Raw genomic sequence first — 15,316 nt, forward strand, 5'->3', positions numbered from 1 at the left:
TTTAGTACTGTGAGTGGGAATTCAACTTAAGTCTCTAATCATAGAATCTAAATATTAACTCATATGACCTTACACATAATACTATATAAATATTTAAAAATATAAATATATAATGCGTATTCCTTTTTTTTTCAGATCTGAACTGTAAATCATGGCTTTGTGATATGTGATAAAAAAATTTGTTCCCTTTCATCTCAGACGTGCACTCCATGCTCCTGAAGTGCTCTTAAATAGTGGTTAATAATTCAGTGTAGAAGTCTTCATGAGTGTGTGAGCATGCAGAGATTTGCTGGCTCATATACCGTCCTGCAGTCCCTGCTAACACAACTGCACCACTGAGAGGAAGAACAGAGAGAGAGCTGATGCTGCTGCAGAGTACGCATTTCCTACATATATAGCATATATACTCTCTCTCTCTCTTTCTCTCTCTCTCTCTCTCTCTCTCTCTAGCTGTATCTCAGTGAGTGTATGCCATTTGCTTACGCCATCACTCTTTCTTTCGTCCTCCCTGTCTTTCTCTTTGGCAGGCTCTGCCTTACTCTCTCTCTCTTTCTTTCCTCTCCTTTAAAAGAATTAATCTCCTCTTCTTTTCTCTCCCACTTTCTAGCTTCGTTCGCTCCTTCGCTAATTTTCTGCACTTAATCAAAATCCCTCAAAAACTCCTACAAAAAAAAAGAAAGAAAGAGAAGATCAGGACCAGAAGAACCAGGAGAAGATGTCCAAATCATTGGGCAGGAGTGCACCGAGGTGGCCGAGATGGATCAAATCAGCTGCCATCTCTCTCTTTCTTCTTCTGGTGTGTACGCAGGGAACGGCCGAGGGACGCCGAGTGACCAAAACTCCTCGCTGCCCAGCCACTTGCTCCTGCACCAAAGACAGCGCGTTCTGCGTGGACACTAAAGCCATCCCCAAAAGCTTTCCACCTGGCATCATTTCACTGTAAGTAAACACGCATACTGTACATGCACACACATCTGTATACACACTCCACAGTGTACAAATGGACTGAGGTCAGCTTTAAGTGTAACTGCTCTTTTGTCCATCATCATCTGTGTGTCTTAATGCAGAACCATGTATGCAAGGTGAAGTAGCTTAAATAAACAAACAACATTACAAGATAAGGTTGTTTCCCAGTATTACCAGTTATAACATGTAGAATTCTTCATTCTGATGGGTCAGAAGGTGTTGATTAATTTTCTATTTATTACAGCAGCTCTGGTAGTGGTTCAGGTTTGTAATAATACACTTATATTATTGCATTATGGCTTACACAGGGGCTTGTATAGTGGATGCTCCACATGATCTACATTTAATTATAAATAAACCCAAATGTGTAATTGTTGATGGTGTCACGATGGCTTAGTGGTTATCACTGTTGCATTGTACCTCCAGGGTTTGGTTCGATTCCCACTTCGGAGTCCGTGTGCATGGAGTTTGCATGTTCTCCTCGTGCTTGGTGGGTTTTCTCCAGGTACTCAGTCCAAGGCTCACTGACTGGGTCAGAGCATCTCCAAAACGACAAGTCTCATGGGGTAATCGTGATATGCAGTGTCAAAGCAGTCCATGGAAGGGCAAGAAATGAACCAGTGACAGGGTTTTGGGCAACCGGAGGCTCCTTAATAAAAGTGGGGAGCAAAGGCAAAGCCTGTCTGGTCTGATCCCACAAAAAGGGGATGAAAAAGTTAATGCTGGTTCTAACAGTAAGGTGTCATAACACACAGTACATCACAGATTGTTTGGTATGGTGCTGGTCAGAGTGTCCATGCTGAGCCATGTCTATTGCCAAAAGCACTTACAATGGGTGTGTGAGCATCAAAACTGGACCATGAGCAATGGAAGAAGGTGGAGTAGCCTGAGGAATCACATTTGAGATGGCACTAGGATGCATTGTGGATAGAATGGTGGCCCAAGGCTCTTAACCCTATCTGCTCCAGGGGCGCTATATCCTGGCTGTGCTCTGACCCCAGGTTCCTACCTGGGATATGTGGGGAAAAAATGGTGGAGGCAGTGTAATCCTCTGGGTAGCATTCTGTTGGAAAATGCTCCCTGTAGCACTGCAAAAAAAAATGTTCAAGAATGGTTTGAGGACCAAAACAAAGAGATCTTAATAACTTAAAGGCTCCAAATCCCACAGATCACAATTTGTTTGGAGAATCTGTGCTGGTTGTGTTGGAAGAACAAGTCTGATCCATGGAGGCTCCACCCACTACAGCACACCTTCAGTTCATACCTTAATGTATCAGAGCTGATTTGAAGGAACCAAGGGAAACCTACACGATCGTAACCAGGCGGTTTTAATGTTATGGCTGATTTGTGGAAAGACGAAAGGCTGGACATATTAACCTTATGACCACATGCACTTTTCTGCTAAACGCTGATGATGTCGGTGCAATATGACACTGTAATGCACTTTGTTGGAAAACACACAAACCACAATGTGTTGCTTAAACATCTACTTTACAACGCAATGCACGGAACCCCATTAGTACCACGTTCTTCTTCATATCTGTTCACGGACCACAGAAACCTCTAAGTGTAAATGTACAGAGTTCCCTGTTTTTTTTCCTTTTCCCAGATGTACGTAACTACTGCAGAGTGCGTGTGCTACTTTTGATAGATTAAATCCTTCCTCGAAGCAACCTAGGATCCGTCTATTTCGAATAATTACTTGGAAGTCGTGGAACAGTGGAATATATAGATCACTTTATAGGGCACGGGTTGAGCGTTAATTCTTAGTGGAGGACAGTTAGATCTGCTCCAGTTGCAAATTCCTGCTGTCTTCGTGGAGCCGTAATATACCAGATATTCTTTAATATAAAGACGCTGCAATAGACCATCTAGCACAGTGATCCTGATTTCTGAATGAATTGTGATACTGAGTGTTTAGAGATTTGTGTTGTGTTTTTTACATCCTTTTTATATAATGTTGATATCTTTGCTTTGTAGGACGATGGTGAACGCGGGCTTCTCCGAGATCCCAGAGGGAGCGTTCTCTCACCTACACTTGCTGCAGTTCCTGTAAGTACTACACATCTAAAAATTCCCCTGCAGCAGTTTTGCAGTGGTGAACAATTCCACTGAAGGAAAGAAAATAGAAAAAGAAAAAAACAAAACAAGTGCAAGTAGAAAGTGCTGATAAGGCGCAGGTGTTCCTAGGACGGATGTGATGGAAAGCAAGAAGTGTAATCTCAATCAGTTTGATTAATGCAGTCATGTACAGCGGATCCTTGGCATATGAACCTCCCATACAAAGCATTTCACGAACGAACAAACCGAATGCCGGCTAAGTTGCTTGTACATCCGGGTGCAACTTGGATCGCATCAGTGGAAAGCCGTTTCGAAATGGGCAACCCACTATACTCACGTTTCTCCAGGGTCTGGATTCGATTCACGTCTCTGTGTGCATAGAGTTTGCATGTTCTCCCCGTCCTTGGTGGGTTTCCTCCGCGTACTCTGGTTTCCTCCGACAGTACAAAGGCATGCAGATTAGGCTAATAGGCGTTCCCAAATTGCCTGTAGTGTGTGAATGAGTGTGTGAGTGTGTGTATGTATGTATGTCTGCGTACCCTGCCTCATGCTCTACGTCTCCTGGAATAGGCTCCTGATCCCCCCTCCGCCCCCCGTGACCCTATACATAGGATTGAGGGGTATAGACGATGAGTGAGTGAGTGAGTGTATACTGACACTAAAATGAGTGACCTAATTAGTGTTAATCAATAATGGAGGTGATAAGACATTTTATTTAGTGGATTGAAGAAGCGTCTCAGTGCTCAGTGCTTGCAGAAGTGAACTGCTCTCCCTCTCTCTCTCTCTCTCTCTCTCTCTCTCTCTCTTATGTAACAGTTTCTATGCACTCCTGTTTTACTGCTCCATGTTCAAGCACTGTTGTCCACATTCAAAACAAACACTCATATTGTCCACTCTCACATCATATGAGAGATCAGGTTACTTGCGTTGTACTTTCTCATGTACAGCTTGCAGTTCACGTTGTTTTGACTGGCATCAAAATACCTCCCGATTACCTGACTACCATTTTACTGTATGTTTGTTTAATATCACAACAGTGGACCCTGGAGACGAGTCTGCATAGTATCACGTGGTATGCGATGGTGGTATCTGAGCATGGACCAATACACGATACCAGCACGTGTATCAATGCAATCTCTACCTTTAGGAATATATATAGCAAACGGTCATTCTATGCCTTTTCAGTTCACATAGACACTTAGAATGTTATCACGGTTATCATTAAGCTAATCTGTCTTTTTCATGCAGATGATGGACATTTAGTTGTTTTGTTTTTTTTTAACGAAAAAAAAAAACTATTATATGTTCCAAACTAGAAAGCATTTGTCTTTTTTGCATAATTGGAAGTCTGTGCATGTGCATGTGTGTGTGTGTGTGTAGGGCGGTGTGTATCAGTGACAGGGTCAGCGTCACTTCTGCAGTCAACCCAGCCAGTAACCTCCACTCAACACACTCCTCATACTCAACCAACAATAGCTGGTCTGTTCTGGCAACAAATATGTGTGTGTGTGTGTGTGTGTGTGTGCGTGTGTGTGTGTGTGTGTGCTAGATTTGCTGAGAGGTTGGTTTGTTGAGATCAAGGCAGGATTCAGTCATTTTAAAACGAATGAATTTGACGAAGCCATTAGTGGAAGCACCTGCCTGATTTCATCATCGTACGTTGTGTGTATTTGTAACAGAATCTCTCTGAACACTAGTGAAATGTATTATAGTCTCAGATGCTCAGGTTTGTATCATCACTTCCTCGATCACTCACACACATTCACTGCCAGCGTGCAGGTTTAGAGCAGGATAGCTAGGCGGCTTAAAATGTCATGTGGGACAGGACCTATAAAAGATCTATTTTAATTCCAGCGTCTTCTCTCTCTCTCTCTCTCTCTCTCTCTCTCTTTGCAGTTTGCTGAATTCCAACACTTTCACTGTGATTGCTGATGATGCCTTTTCTGGCTTGACGCACCTGCAGTATCTGTGAGTCTGCACGTCACTAAAACCAACATTGTTGCGTAAATAATTCAAAGGGGAAAAAAAGGATAAAAAAGACAGAGGAAAAAAATAAAGAAAGTGAAAATAAATGACTGGCATATAAAGATGCCAAAAAAGAGAAGAAAGAAAGAAAGAAAGAAAGAAAGAAAGAAAGAAAGAAAAGAGAAAAAGGGGTGGGAAAAAAATTAATGAATGAATAATGCAAAAAAGAAAGAAAAAAGAACAAAGAAAAAAGAGAAAGAAAAAAAGAAAAAAAAATGACAATGACATATAAAGATGCAAAAAAGAGAAAAATGCAGGAAAGAAAAGAGAAGAAGGGATGGGGAAAATAAATAAATTAATTAATAAGGCAAAAAAAGAAAGAAAAAAGAACAAATAACAAAGAAAGAAAGAAAAAAAGAAAGAAAGAAAAGAAATTGAGAATAAATAACAATGATATCGAAAGATGCAAGAAAGAAAGGAAGAAAGAATGAAACAAGGAAGAGAGAAGAAAGGATCGGAAAAATAAATAAATAAATGAATAATGCAAAAAAAGAACAAATACAAAAGAAAGGAAGAAATAAAAAATAAATGACAATGACACAAAGATGCAAAAGAGAAAGAAAGTGAGAATAAATGACGATATAAAAAGACGCAAGAAAGAAAGAAAGAAAGAAGAGAGAGAAAGCGATGGGGCAAATAAATACATAAATGAATAAGGCAAAAAAGAAAGAAAAAAGAAAAAAGAAAGAAAGAATTAATGACAATGACATATAAAGATGGGAAAAAGAGAAAAAAAGAAAGAAGAGAGAAAAAGAAAGGGAAAAAAAACAAGCAAAGAATGAAAGAAATAAGAAACATAAAGATACAAAAACAAGAACAAAGGGAAATAGCTCTGTTAGACCGAGTGTGTGTATGTAGTCGTGGTCGCTTGGAGTGTGTGTCATCGATCGTGACTTTGCTCGAGTCAGTCTCAGTGCTGAGGTGGACATTTTCCTAATTGCTGCAGCGCAGTGCTGCTCTCTGATCTATAACTGGAGGCTGAAGTGTTTGGCCCGACGTTAGCGAGTGTTTTTGTATGTAAGTGTGTTTGTAATGAATCCCACACAGCGAACAGTGGATTTATTTACAGTCTGCATCAGCACCACAGAGACTCCTGTTGTCTCTTTTCCACTTATGAGTCTGATCTGCACTTACCTCAGGACATGCTGTAACTCAGTTACACACTCTCTATCTGTCCAGTGTCCAAATATCCCTATCTCTATCTGTATCTGTGTTCAGATTTCACCCAGTAGTGGGTGCACTAAGGATGAATAAAAAAAAAAAAAAAATCAACAAAATAAATAAATAAATAAATAAATAAATAAATAAATAAATAATGTTGATGTTGGACGTCCTGTTTGTGTCTGTACCTACTATATCTCTGTATAAAACCAGTACATGCAAGAAACTTTATATTAAAGCACACAGATAAACAGTTTAAGGGTTTAGGGGACATTCAGAGGCCTTGCTTCTTTCCTCATTTTCTCTTTTTAGCATTTAGTCTATTATTCTCCTACGTAAACATTTCTATCCCTGAACTTTCCACAGACAGCTCACATTACACTATATATATTTTAGTATTCCTTATTCCTACACTAACTGATACTAACTAATAAGTATCAGAAAAAAAAAAAGATATTCATTTTCAAAAATATATTCACAATATACAGAATAATATATTGTATTGGGAATTGTATTGTATTGTACACCGCTTTTCATATATTAAAATATATTTAAATGTATATCTTAATGTATGTAATTTTATATTCAACAATATCCTTCATAATATATTGAATTTGATTGAATATATCTATTTCTTTATATATCTTTTTACAATACGCTCATACGTTAATGTAGTTCGAACAACATGGACTTTACAGGCATTAATGAGAGCACACTGACAAAAGAAAAGTGTGTGTAGAATCCCTAAACATGCATAAAGTTACAATTATTCATATTAGTATGAACATATCGGTTTTTGTCTTCATTGCAATATATACAGTATATCCATACATGGTCCATTCATACTGTATATTGCACTATATTAATAAATATAAGCACTAGTTTCCTAAATATGGCATTATTTAATATATTGCATTATATTTTACTATATATTGCTATATATTTTTTTCCGTAAGGGTTCAAGTCTACATCAATCATTGGCTGACTTAAACTTGAGTTAACAATCAGATTAAACACATTCAATTCAAGAGACCCATCAAAACTCAATACTAATTCTAGCAGCTTACGTTAAGAATAATGACGAGGTTTGATGTTTACACAACTAGAATTTGGGTCCATAAATCATCTATAAATGCTGATGGACTTTCCATCTACAGGCATGATTTTCTGCTTTCTGTTAACATTAACTTAAGATTCAGGTAACGTTTAAGCTCAAAGTCGTAATGGGGGGGAGATATGTGTGTGTGTGAGAGAGTCATTATGGTAAAAGGTTTTAGAAGATAAATGTGACGCATATATCACAGAGAGCCAAGAGCAAAGTCTGAATTCATTTATTATGGACTCTTAATGTAATTTCACATGGTGGGTTACAAGAAAGGCAAAATTAGAAAGAAAGAAAGAAAGAAAGAAAGAAAGAGAGAGAGGAATGTCTTGACAGAATGCCATTACATCCATAGTCTTCGCCAATTTCCTCTTTCTGAACTTCACACTAAGCTTAAATCTTTTTAATCCCCGTACTTGCGGTTTGAGGAATTGATAATCCATCCCTGATTCTCTCAGTCTGCTTGTGTAACTCTTGTTGTTTCTCTTCTTTCCTGCAGGTTTATTGAGAATAATGATATCAAGTCTCTGTCCAAATACACTTTCAGAGGTCTGAAGTCTCTAACACACCTGTACGTACCATCACCACGAATTAAACCTCTTTAGTATGTATTAAACGTGGTAATTTGATGATCATAAAACATGAGGGCTGTTCAAGTCAAACAGGGACTTGTGGTGTCCCATTCACGAATGAAGGTGTAAAAAATATTAATATTTATATATTTATTAAAACTTCAAGCACAGTACAGTGATGAGATTCTTAGCCAGAATAAACCTTTTCAATGGTGCAAACATTTTAAAGAAAGCCATATGTCTGTGAATGAGTATCTTGGCTGATCTGTGCCCGCTGCAGTTGTTCTCATGAACATTCAGTGCCTGATCCTGATCCTGAAAATTGACAGATAACTTGTCAACAACTTGTGGAAGAGACACATCTGTCCGTGGGAGCTGTATACAGAATGATTTACCAACATCACATGCGTGTTACATGGGAGATATTGCCACATCCCGCGTACAGTCCTGACTTTGGGCTGTTAAAGGAGTTCCTGGGAGGCCATCCTTTCATATAAGACAGTCTGATCATGGAAAACATTCTACCCTGATGGTATATAAGCACTAGTGAATCACTAGGATAAGTGCATTAGTGCAGCAGGGGATTATATAGAGAAATAAAGGGTAATAGAGTTTTTACTCTTATAACTGTGTTGTGTTATTCTTCCCAATAAAAAGTCCTGCTTTGACTTGAACACCCCTCGAAATTAGATGAATGATCCAATAAAAAGAAAACACATTTTTTTACTATAATACAGGTTATAACCTCACATTTCTTTTCATCTGGCAGATCCCTGTCTAACAACAATCTTCAGGTTTTACCCAGAGAACTGCTCAAACACCAGGACATCCTCACTGACCTGTGAGTCTTAGAGACACTGCATATGAGTTAATATACTTTAAATAGAATTCAGAAGTCTTCTTCCACTTCCAATACCATATTTTACGTTAAAAAAGGTGACATCATAATTCACTAACTGAAGGGCGGCTTAGTGGATAGCACTGTCGCCTTGCACCTCCATGGTCAGGGTTCGATTCCCGCCCGTGTGCATGGAGTTTGGATGTTCTACTCGTGCTTGGTGGGTTTCCTCCTACAGTCCAAAGACATGTAGATTAGGCTAATTGGCTTTCCCCAAACTGCCCTAGTGCGACCCTGTATACAGGATAAAGCAGTATAGATGATGATGATAAATGGATTAAAAGTATGATGTGTCCTTCCTTATTCAATGAAAAACCTGTAATCGTTGGCAAATTGCTGTGGTTAAAGTGGAATAAAAGAACCCAGGATGTGCTTGTAAAAGTTCCTCAGCTTCCAACACCAACATGCCACATCATTTTTTTATTCCTGCCTTAAATAAGTATACGTATGTATTAATTAAAAAGATTCGATACAGCGAAACACCTCATTATTTAAGGAACCAATGTAAAACTTGTGTCTCGCTTTCCTCAGAGACCTGAGAGGGAACTCGTTCCGCTGTGACTGTAAGATTAAGTGGCTGGTGGACTGGATGGAGAAAAGCAACACCTCCGTCCCGGCTATATACTGTGCCAGTCCCTTTGAGTTCCAGGGCCGACGCATCCAGGATTTAACACCACGAGACTTCAACTGCATTAGTGCAGGTAAGGAACGAGCACATTGGCAGATCTAAACTTGAAAATGAAAATTTTAAACTGCTGTATATATCATTCAGCTTGTCCAAACGATTATGCAATGATTTGATGCAATGAATCCTAACCATCTCCCTCTATCCATATCCAGATTTTGCTTTGTATGAGACCTACCCATTCCAGTCCCTCTCAGTGGAGTCGTATGACTTTAACGATGACTTGTATGTAGTATTCGCTCAGCCCAGCACGGGAATGTGCACCGTTTACATCTGGGATCATGTCAACATGCTTTTCAAGACTCATTACAACATTACCTGTAAGTCAGCTCTTAATTACCTAATTTGCTAAATAACCTTCTGATAATGTTAACCAGAGGTAGGTAGTAAAGAGTTACAGGGGTTGGACAATGAAACTGAAACAATTCATTAGTATGGTGTAGGACCTCCTTTTGTTGTGTTCAACGTTCATGTTCATCAAACCACTCAGTCACCAGTCTTGCTGTGTGTATTTGTGCATTATCATCCTGATACACGGCACCGCCTTCAGGATACAATGTTTTAACCCATTTGGTGCACATGGTCCTCCAGAATGGTTTGGTAGTCCTTGGCAGTGACGAGCCCATCTAGCACAAGTATTGCGCCAAGGGAATGCCTTGATATTGCAGCCTAAACCATCACTGATCCACCCCCATGCTTCACTCTGGGCATGCAACAGTCTGGGTGGTATGCTTCTTTGGGGCTTCTCCACTCAGTAACTCTTCCGGATGTGGGAAAGACAGTGATGGTGGACTCATCAGAGAACAATTTATGTTTCACATTGTACACAGCCATAGATTTTCGTTGCTGGCACCATTGAAACCGAGGTTTGGCATTGGCACGAGTGACCAAAGGTTTGGCTATAGCAGCCTAGCCATGTACTTTGGAGCTCCCGACGAACAGATTTGGTGGAAACAGGAGAGTTGAGGTGCACATTTAATTCTGCAGTGGGTTGGGCAGCTGTGGTTTTATGTTTTTTGGATACAATCTGGTATAGCACCCGGACACCCCTTTCAGACAGCTTCCTCTTGCGTTCACATTCTGTTGGATGTGGTTCGTCCTTCTTGGTGGTATGCTGACATTACCCTGGATACCGTGGCTCTTGATACATCACAAAGACTTGTTGTCTTGGTCACAGATGCGCCAGCGAGACGCGCACCAACAATGCATCCTTTTTTGATTTCTGATATGTCATCCATAATATTGTGTTGATTTCAATATTTTAAGTGCTATTACTCTGATACTCTGCTCTTACTGGTGGAATGTGCAATCAATGAAGTTTGGCCACCAGGCTGGTCAAATTTAGCCTTAAAACCTCCAACACTAAATTGGCCTTTTACTGCACCATAATTTAGGGGTCAGGGGTAGCTCAGTGGTTAAGGCATTGGACTACTGTTCGGAAGATCCCAGGTTCAAACCACAAAGTTGCCACTGTTGGGCCCTTGAGCAAGGCCCTTAACCCTCAACTGCTCAGATGTGTAATGAGATAAAAATGTAAGTCGCTCTGGATAAGAGCGTCTGCCCAAATGTAAATTTTTACTTGAGTAGTTTTGCGAAGAAGAAACACTAATCTTACTCCGCTACATTCGGCTACACTCGACTCGTTACTTTTCTAATTATTAATTTTTATCTACACATTAGATATTCTTTATTTTTGCCAGAGAAGTGCAGCCGGTGAATCTACCGCGTGACTGTGTTTCACCAATCAGACGTGGAAACATAATCACATGACTCCGTTTGACCAATCAGCCATAGTAATAATAACAACATATAGTCACATGACCACACAAACTGGTGGCTTAGCGGGAAAAATTTTTTCAGAACAAAAAGATATTTCAGCATAGAAACTTGACTTCTCACCTGAGGAAACATGCCGCGGTAAGTTTAGCTGTTTCACTGAATGTTGCAATGTTAGCATAGATAATTAGCAAATAAGCTAGAGGTTTATGATAAAGTGAGGCCACTTGTGCACATTTTCTAATGTTATTTACTATCTGCTTGGAGTAAGCCATCCTACATTGGAAATATTTTACGCTGTTCAAACATACATATGTTACATATGTCTGGCTGCTTTCTATAAGAAATTTATTACGAACATTATGATACTTAGTTACTCAGTACTTGAGTATCTTTTTACCGAATACTTTTACTTTTTTTTACTTTTACTTTTACTTGAGTAATACTTTGGATGACCACTTTTTACTTTTACTTAAGTAATATTATTTTGTAGTACAGCTACTCTTACTTAAGTCTACTCTACTCACCGCTGATGTTAACCCATGACAGGTTTGCTTAAAACAATTCTTTGGTAGTTTCTTATTCACAGGAAGGTTTTAGTGAATTAAATACTGTCAGCAACCAAAGCATAAATGTTCTCTGACCCCCTGATCTCTCTACACGCTATAGCGTGTCTAAAAGCATCAGCTCTATTCTTACTCCACCCAGGCTGCTTTTAAAGTAATGGGCATTGCTGAGTGAGGATGGTGAGGTGAAGGAGGTGGGTAGTTTTAATGTGTAACATTTCTATGCTTTCCAGCTCGGTCTGCAGTGTACTGCAAGCCTGTGGTGATCAACAACACACTCTACATGGTGGTGGCCCAACTCTTTGGAGGATCCCATATCTATCAGTAAGTTACTCGATACATACGTACAGTACATCCAGAATTATGTATCATTTTTTTCAGGATTTTCCTGATTGGTGGAATAATTACTAAGTTAGGACATTCTTAACTGCTATCTCCATCCATCCATATACAGTAGGAACCTCTGTAGTCCAACTAGGGGCTGTTGAGATCAATGGTAACCATTGTATTTATTTCCATTTGTATGATCATGGTAGGACTCTGGTCAACATTCACACTATGGGCAATTTGGGAACACCACTTAGCCTAAGTTAGATGTCTTTCGGCTGTGAGAGGAAACTAGAGAACCTGGAGGAAACCCACCAAGCAGGGGGAGAACATAAAAACTTCATCGTTAATTTAAAATCTGCCATGCTTTGGCAGATTGTAAACTGCTTGGTTACTGATTTTTTTTTCTTCCTCTATAGAAATGTACTACTCAACATATCACCAATCATGTATTTGCGCCATAGTCGAACCCAACTCCTCTTTGAAAATCCCCTTTGTCACAGTTGGTTGTCTCCCACTGTGTTACAAAATGTTTATGAAGATAACAAGAGCAATGTGCTCAAATAGATAAAGTTAAAGAAGGGGAACCAGCACTGAAGACAAACCACACAGTGCCAGACCATCAACTGTAAAAAAGGGTTTTTTCAAAGAGGATTTATGAGTTGGGTTCAGCAATGGAGCAATGGAGCAAATGCATGTCTTGCGATAGAGACTATGTTGAGTAGTTCCTTTGCATCGAGAAACAGTTATCCTACTAACATGTAGAGTTTGAATGACATGTCAGTTAATATACAGGTTATCCCTTAACTTTTGCATTACTTTCAGCATAGTTCCCATATTTTTTTTGCTGTGTGGTTGGGAACTGTTTTTTTTTGTTAGCAGTGAGAATCACAAAAACTCAGCTTGATGGATTTTCAAGGTACATTTTCGATACAACTTAAAAAAAAAATCATTTGTTTAATTTCCATATCATTGTAGAAAGAAATAAAAATTAGGAACGACTATGAAAAAGACTATGAAAAAATGAAAGCAGGTGTGTCCAAAATTTTCCCTAATGTCAATGTGGGTAATTGATTTTTAACTAATCACATGCTATAGCAAGCCATAGTTAACTCATAAATCAAAAGAATGCTCTTCGACAGAAACCAAACATGCCTGACTCAAGTTGAGAGTGTGTGAAATTAGGGAATTGGGGCTGGCCATCCGAAGAACTAAAGAAAAAGTGTATTATAATAAATAATTGGAGCAAATAGATACTGGATATGGTGGCATTGTGATATAAAGTAAAGAAGTGACAACTTTTTTTATATATCACACAAGACTACTATAGAAACATAAAACACATTAGGAATGCCATTTTCTTTGATTTAGCCAGATACGTAGAATATTCCCAAAGAAAGCTTAAAAATAATAGGGGTACTGGTACAATGTAAACTTATTTTTGCATTTGTAATTCTAAAAAAATTCTGTTCTAAATAACAAATGCAGAGCAATTATATTCAATAACTTTTTTATGCAGGTGGGAAGAAGGGCCTTTGCAGTTTGTCAAAATCCAGGACATCGATGCCAGTCGTGTACGCAAACCGAACTTCATCGAGATGTTCCAGATTGAAGGAGAAACCTTCTTCGCTGTAGTCGACAGCTCCAAGGCAGGCTCCACTAGCATCTACCGCTGGAACAGCAACGGCTTCTACTCGCACCAGTCTCTTAACCCATGGCACCGAGACACACACATACACTTCCTGGAGATGGACGGTAAGGCCCGACTAATCCTCTCGAGCTCCTCGCAACCTCCGGTGGTGTACCAGTGGAGCCGTGGGACACGCCAGTTCGTCTTCCATTCACAAATCCCACGTGCTGGAGATGTCCACATGGTCGTTCACTTCTGGGCCCATCAGGCACTCTACCTCTGCCTGACGCGGTTTATCGGTGACTCGAGGCTGGTGCGCTGGGAAAGCCAGCGCTTTGTTGAGATCCAGACACTCCCTTCACGTGGCTCAATGGCACTACAGCCGTTTAGTGTAGGAGTGAGGCAGTACCTGGTTCTGGGCAGCGATTACTCCTTCTCAAAGATCTACCTTTGGGATGAGCTCACGCAGCGCTTCCAGCCTTTCCAGGAGCTCAACGTTTTGGCGCCACGTGGCTTCAACCTCGTCTCCATTGACAACAAGGACATCTTGCTCATTGCCAGTTTTAAAGGAAAGACTGTGGCGTATCAACATCTACTTGTGGACCTCAGCGCCAAGTGAATTAAAGACGTTGAAGATGTTTTCATCCAAGAAGGATGGGTTTTGTTAATGAAAGATCAACATGCCTCGAAGCTTTTGTTTCAAATTAAGTTTATATAGGATCCGGACTTTGAGACAGGTTTTTAAATTTATTCTTGTATAAATGTGTCATAAATTAGCATGCTGACTTGCTCTTCAAGAATGGAACTGGACACTGTTCATAAGCTTATACGGATATAGTAGACATAACTATTCCATAAACATATAGTTTTTGGAGCATCTGTATTCAGGCAACCATGTGGCTACTATGCAGGAATGTTCACATTAAATATAAGAAATAGGAGAAAATGGGATCTCAGCTTATTATGATCAAATAATACATTATCAAATTTTCAAAAAAATATGGTGAAAAGAATCTTAGAATTCATAACGTCTCAAAACCTGATACAGTTATACTTTAAGATCAGGTCACGATCATTTCAGCCACATGACTGTCTGACAAAATAATTGCATGAAGGAGCAGCTGTACAGATGTTCCTATTGAAGTAAACAGTGAGACAGTCTCAGCACTTTTTTCCGCATTTAAAATGTAATTTTGTGTCATCAGTCATACCATTTATTGTAATTTGATTGGCCTGTCCAGAAAATACAGGATACAAGTGACCAAGATAAAGTCATATACTATTTATAAAAATCATAATTGAAACATATACAGTATAAGTGCTTGTTGACCGCACAGTAAGTTCATGAGCACATAATGTTACCTAGGCTTATATACTTTACTGTATCGTAGCCTCTTCGATGGTTATCTACAAAATCACAAAAAATTCTGATATAAGATTTTCATGCTGACTTTTTCATGCATGTGCTGCGCTTGACTAATAGCTATAATCATTTCTATAGCAATAATTATATTATTTTTCCGACCCATTTTTTTCAACACACTCTA

The 15,316-nt window shown here is 39.3% G+C and overlaps 1 protein-coding gene across 1 annotated transcript; it reads left to right on the forward strand.

Annotated features, from left to right (window-relative positions):
* Positions 1 to 322: 322 nt before the first annotated feature.
* lgi3 (leucine-rich repeat LGI family, member 3) lies at positions 323 to 14,612 on the forward strand. Its single transcript, XM_053504203.1, has 10 exons — positions 323 to 375; positions 608 to 939; positions 2,947 to 3,018; positions 4,924 to 4,995; positions 7,815 to 7,886; positions 8,657 to 8,728; positions 9,317 to 9,486; positions 9,626 to 9,790; positions 12,046 to 12,136; positions 13,659 to 14,612. The coding sequence occupies exons 2-10, from the start codon at positions 716 to 718 to the stop codon at positions 14,386 to 14,388; spliced, it is 1,668 nt and encodes a 555-aa protein (XP_053360178.1). The 5' UTR covers positions 323 to 375; positions 608 to 715; the 3' UTR covers positions 14,389 to 14,612.
* The last annotated feature ends 704 nt before the right edge of the window (positions 14,613 to 15,316 follow it).

Source organism: Clarias gariepinus, chromosome 9 (assembly GCF_024256425.1).
Source record: "Clarias gariepinus isolate MV-2021 ecotype Netherlands chromosome 9, CGAR_prim_01v2, whole genome shotgun sequence".
NCBI classification, from domain to species: domain Eukaryota; kingdom Metazoa; phylum Chordata; class Actinopteri; order Siluriformes; family Clariidae; genus Clarias; species Clarias gariepinus.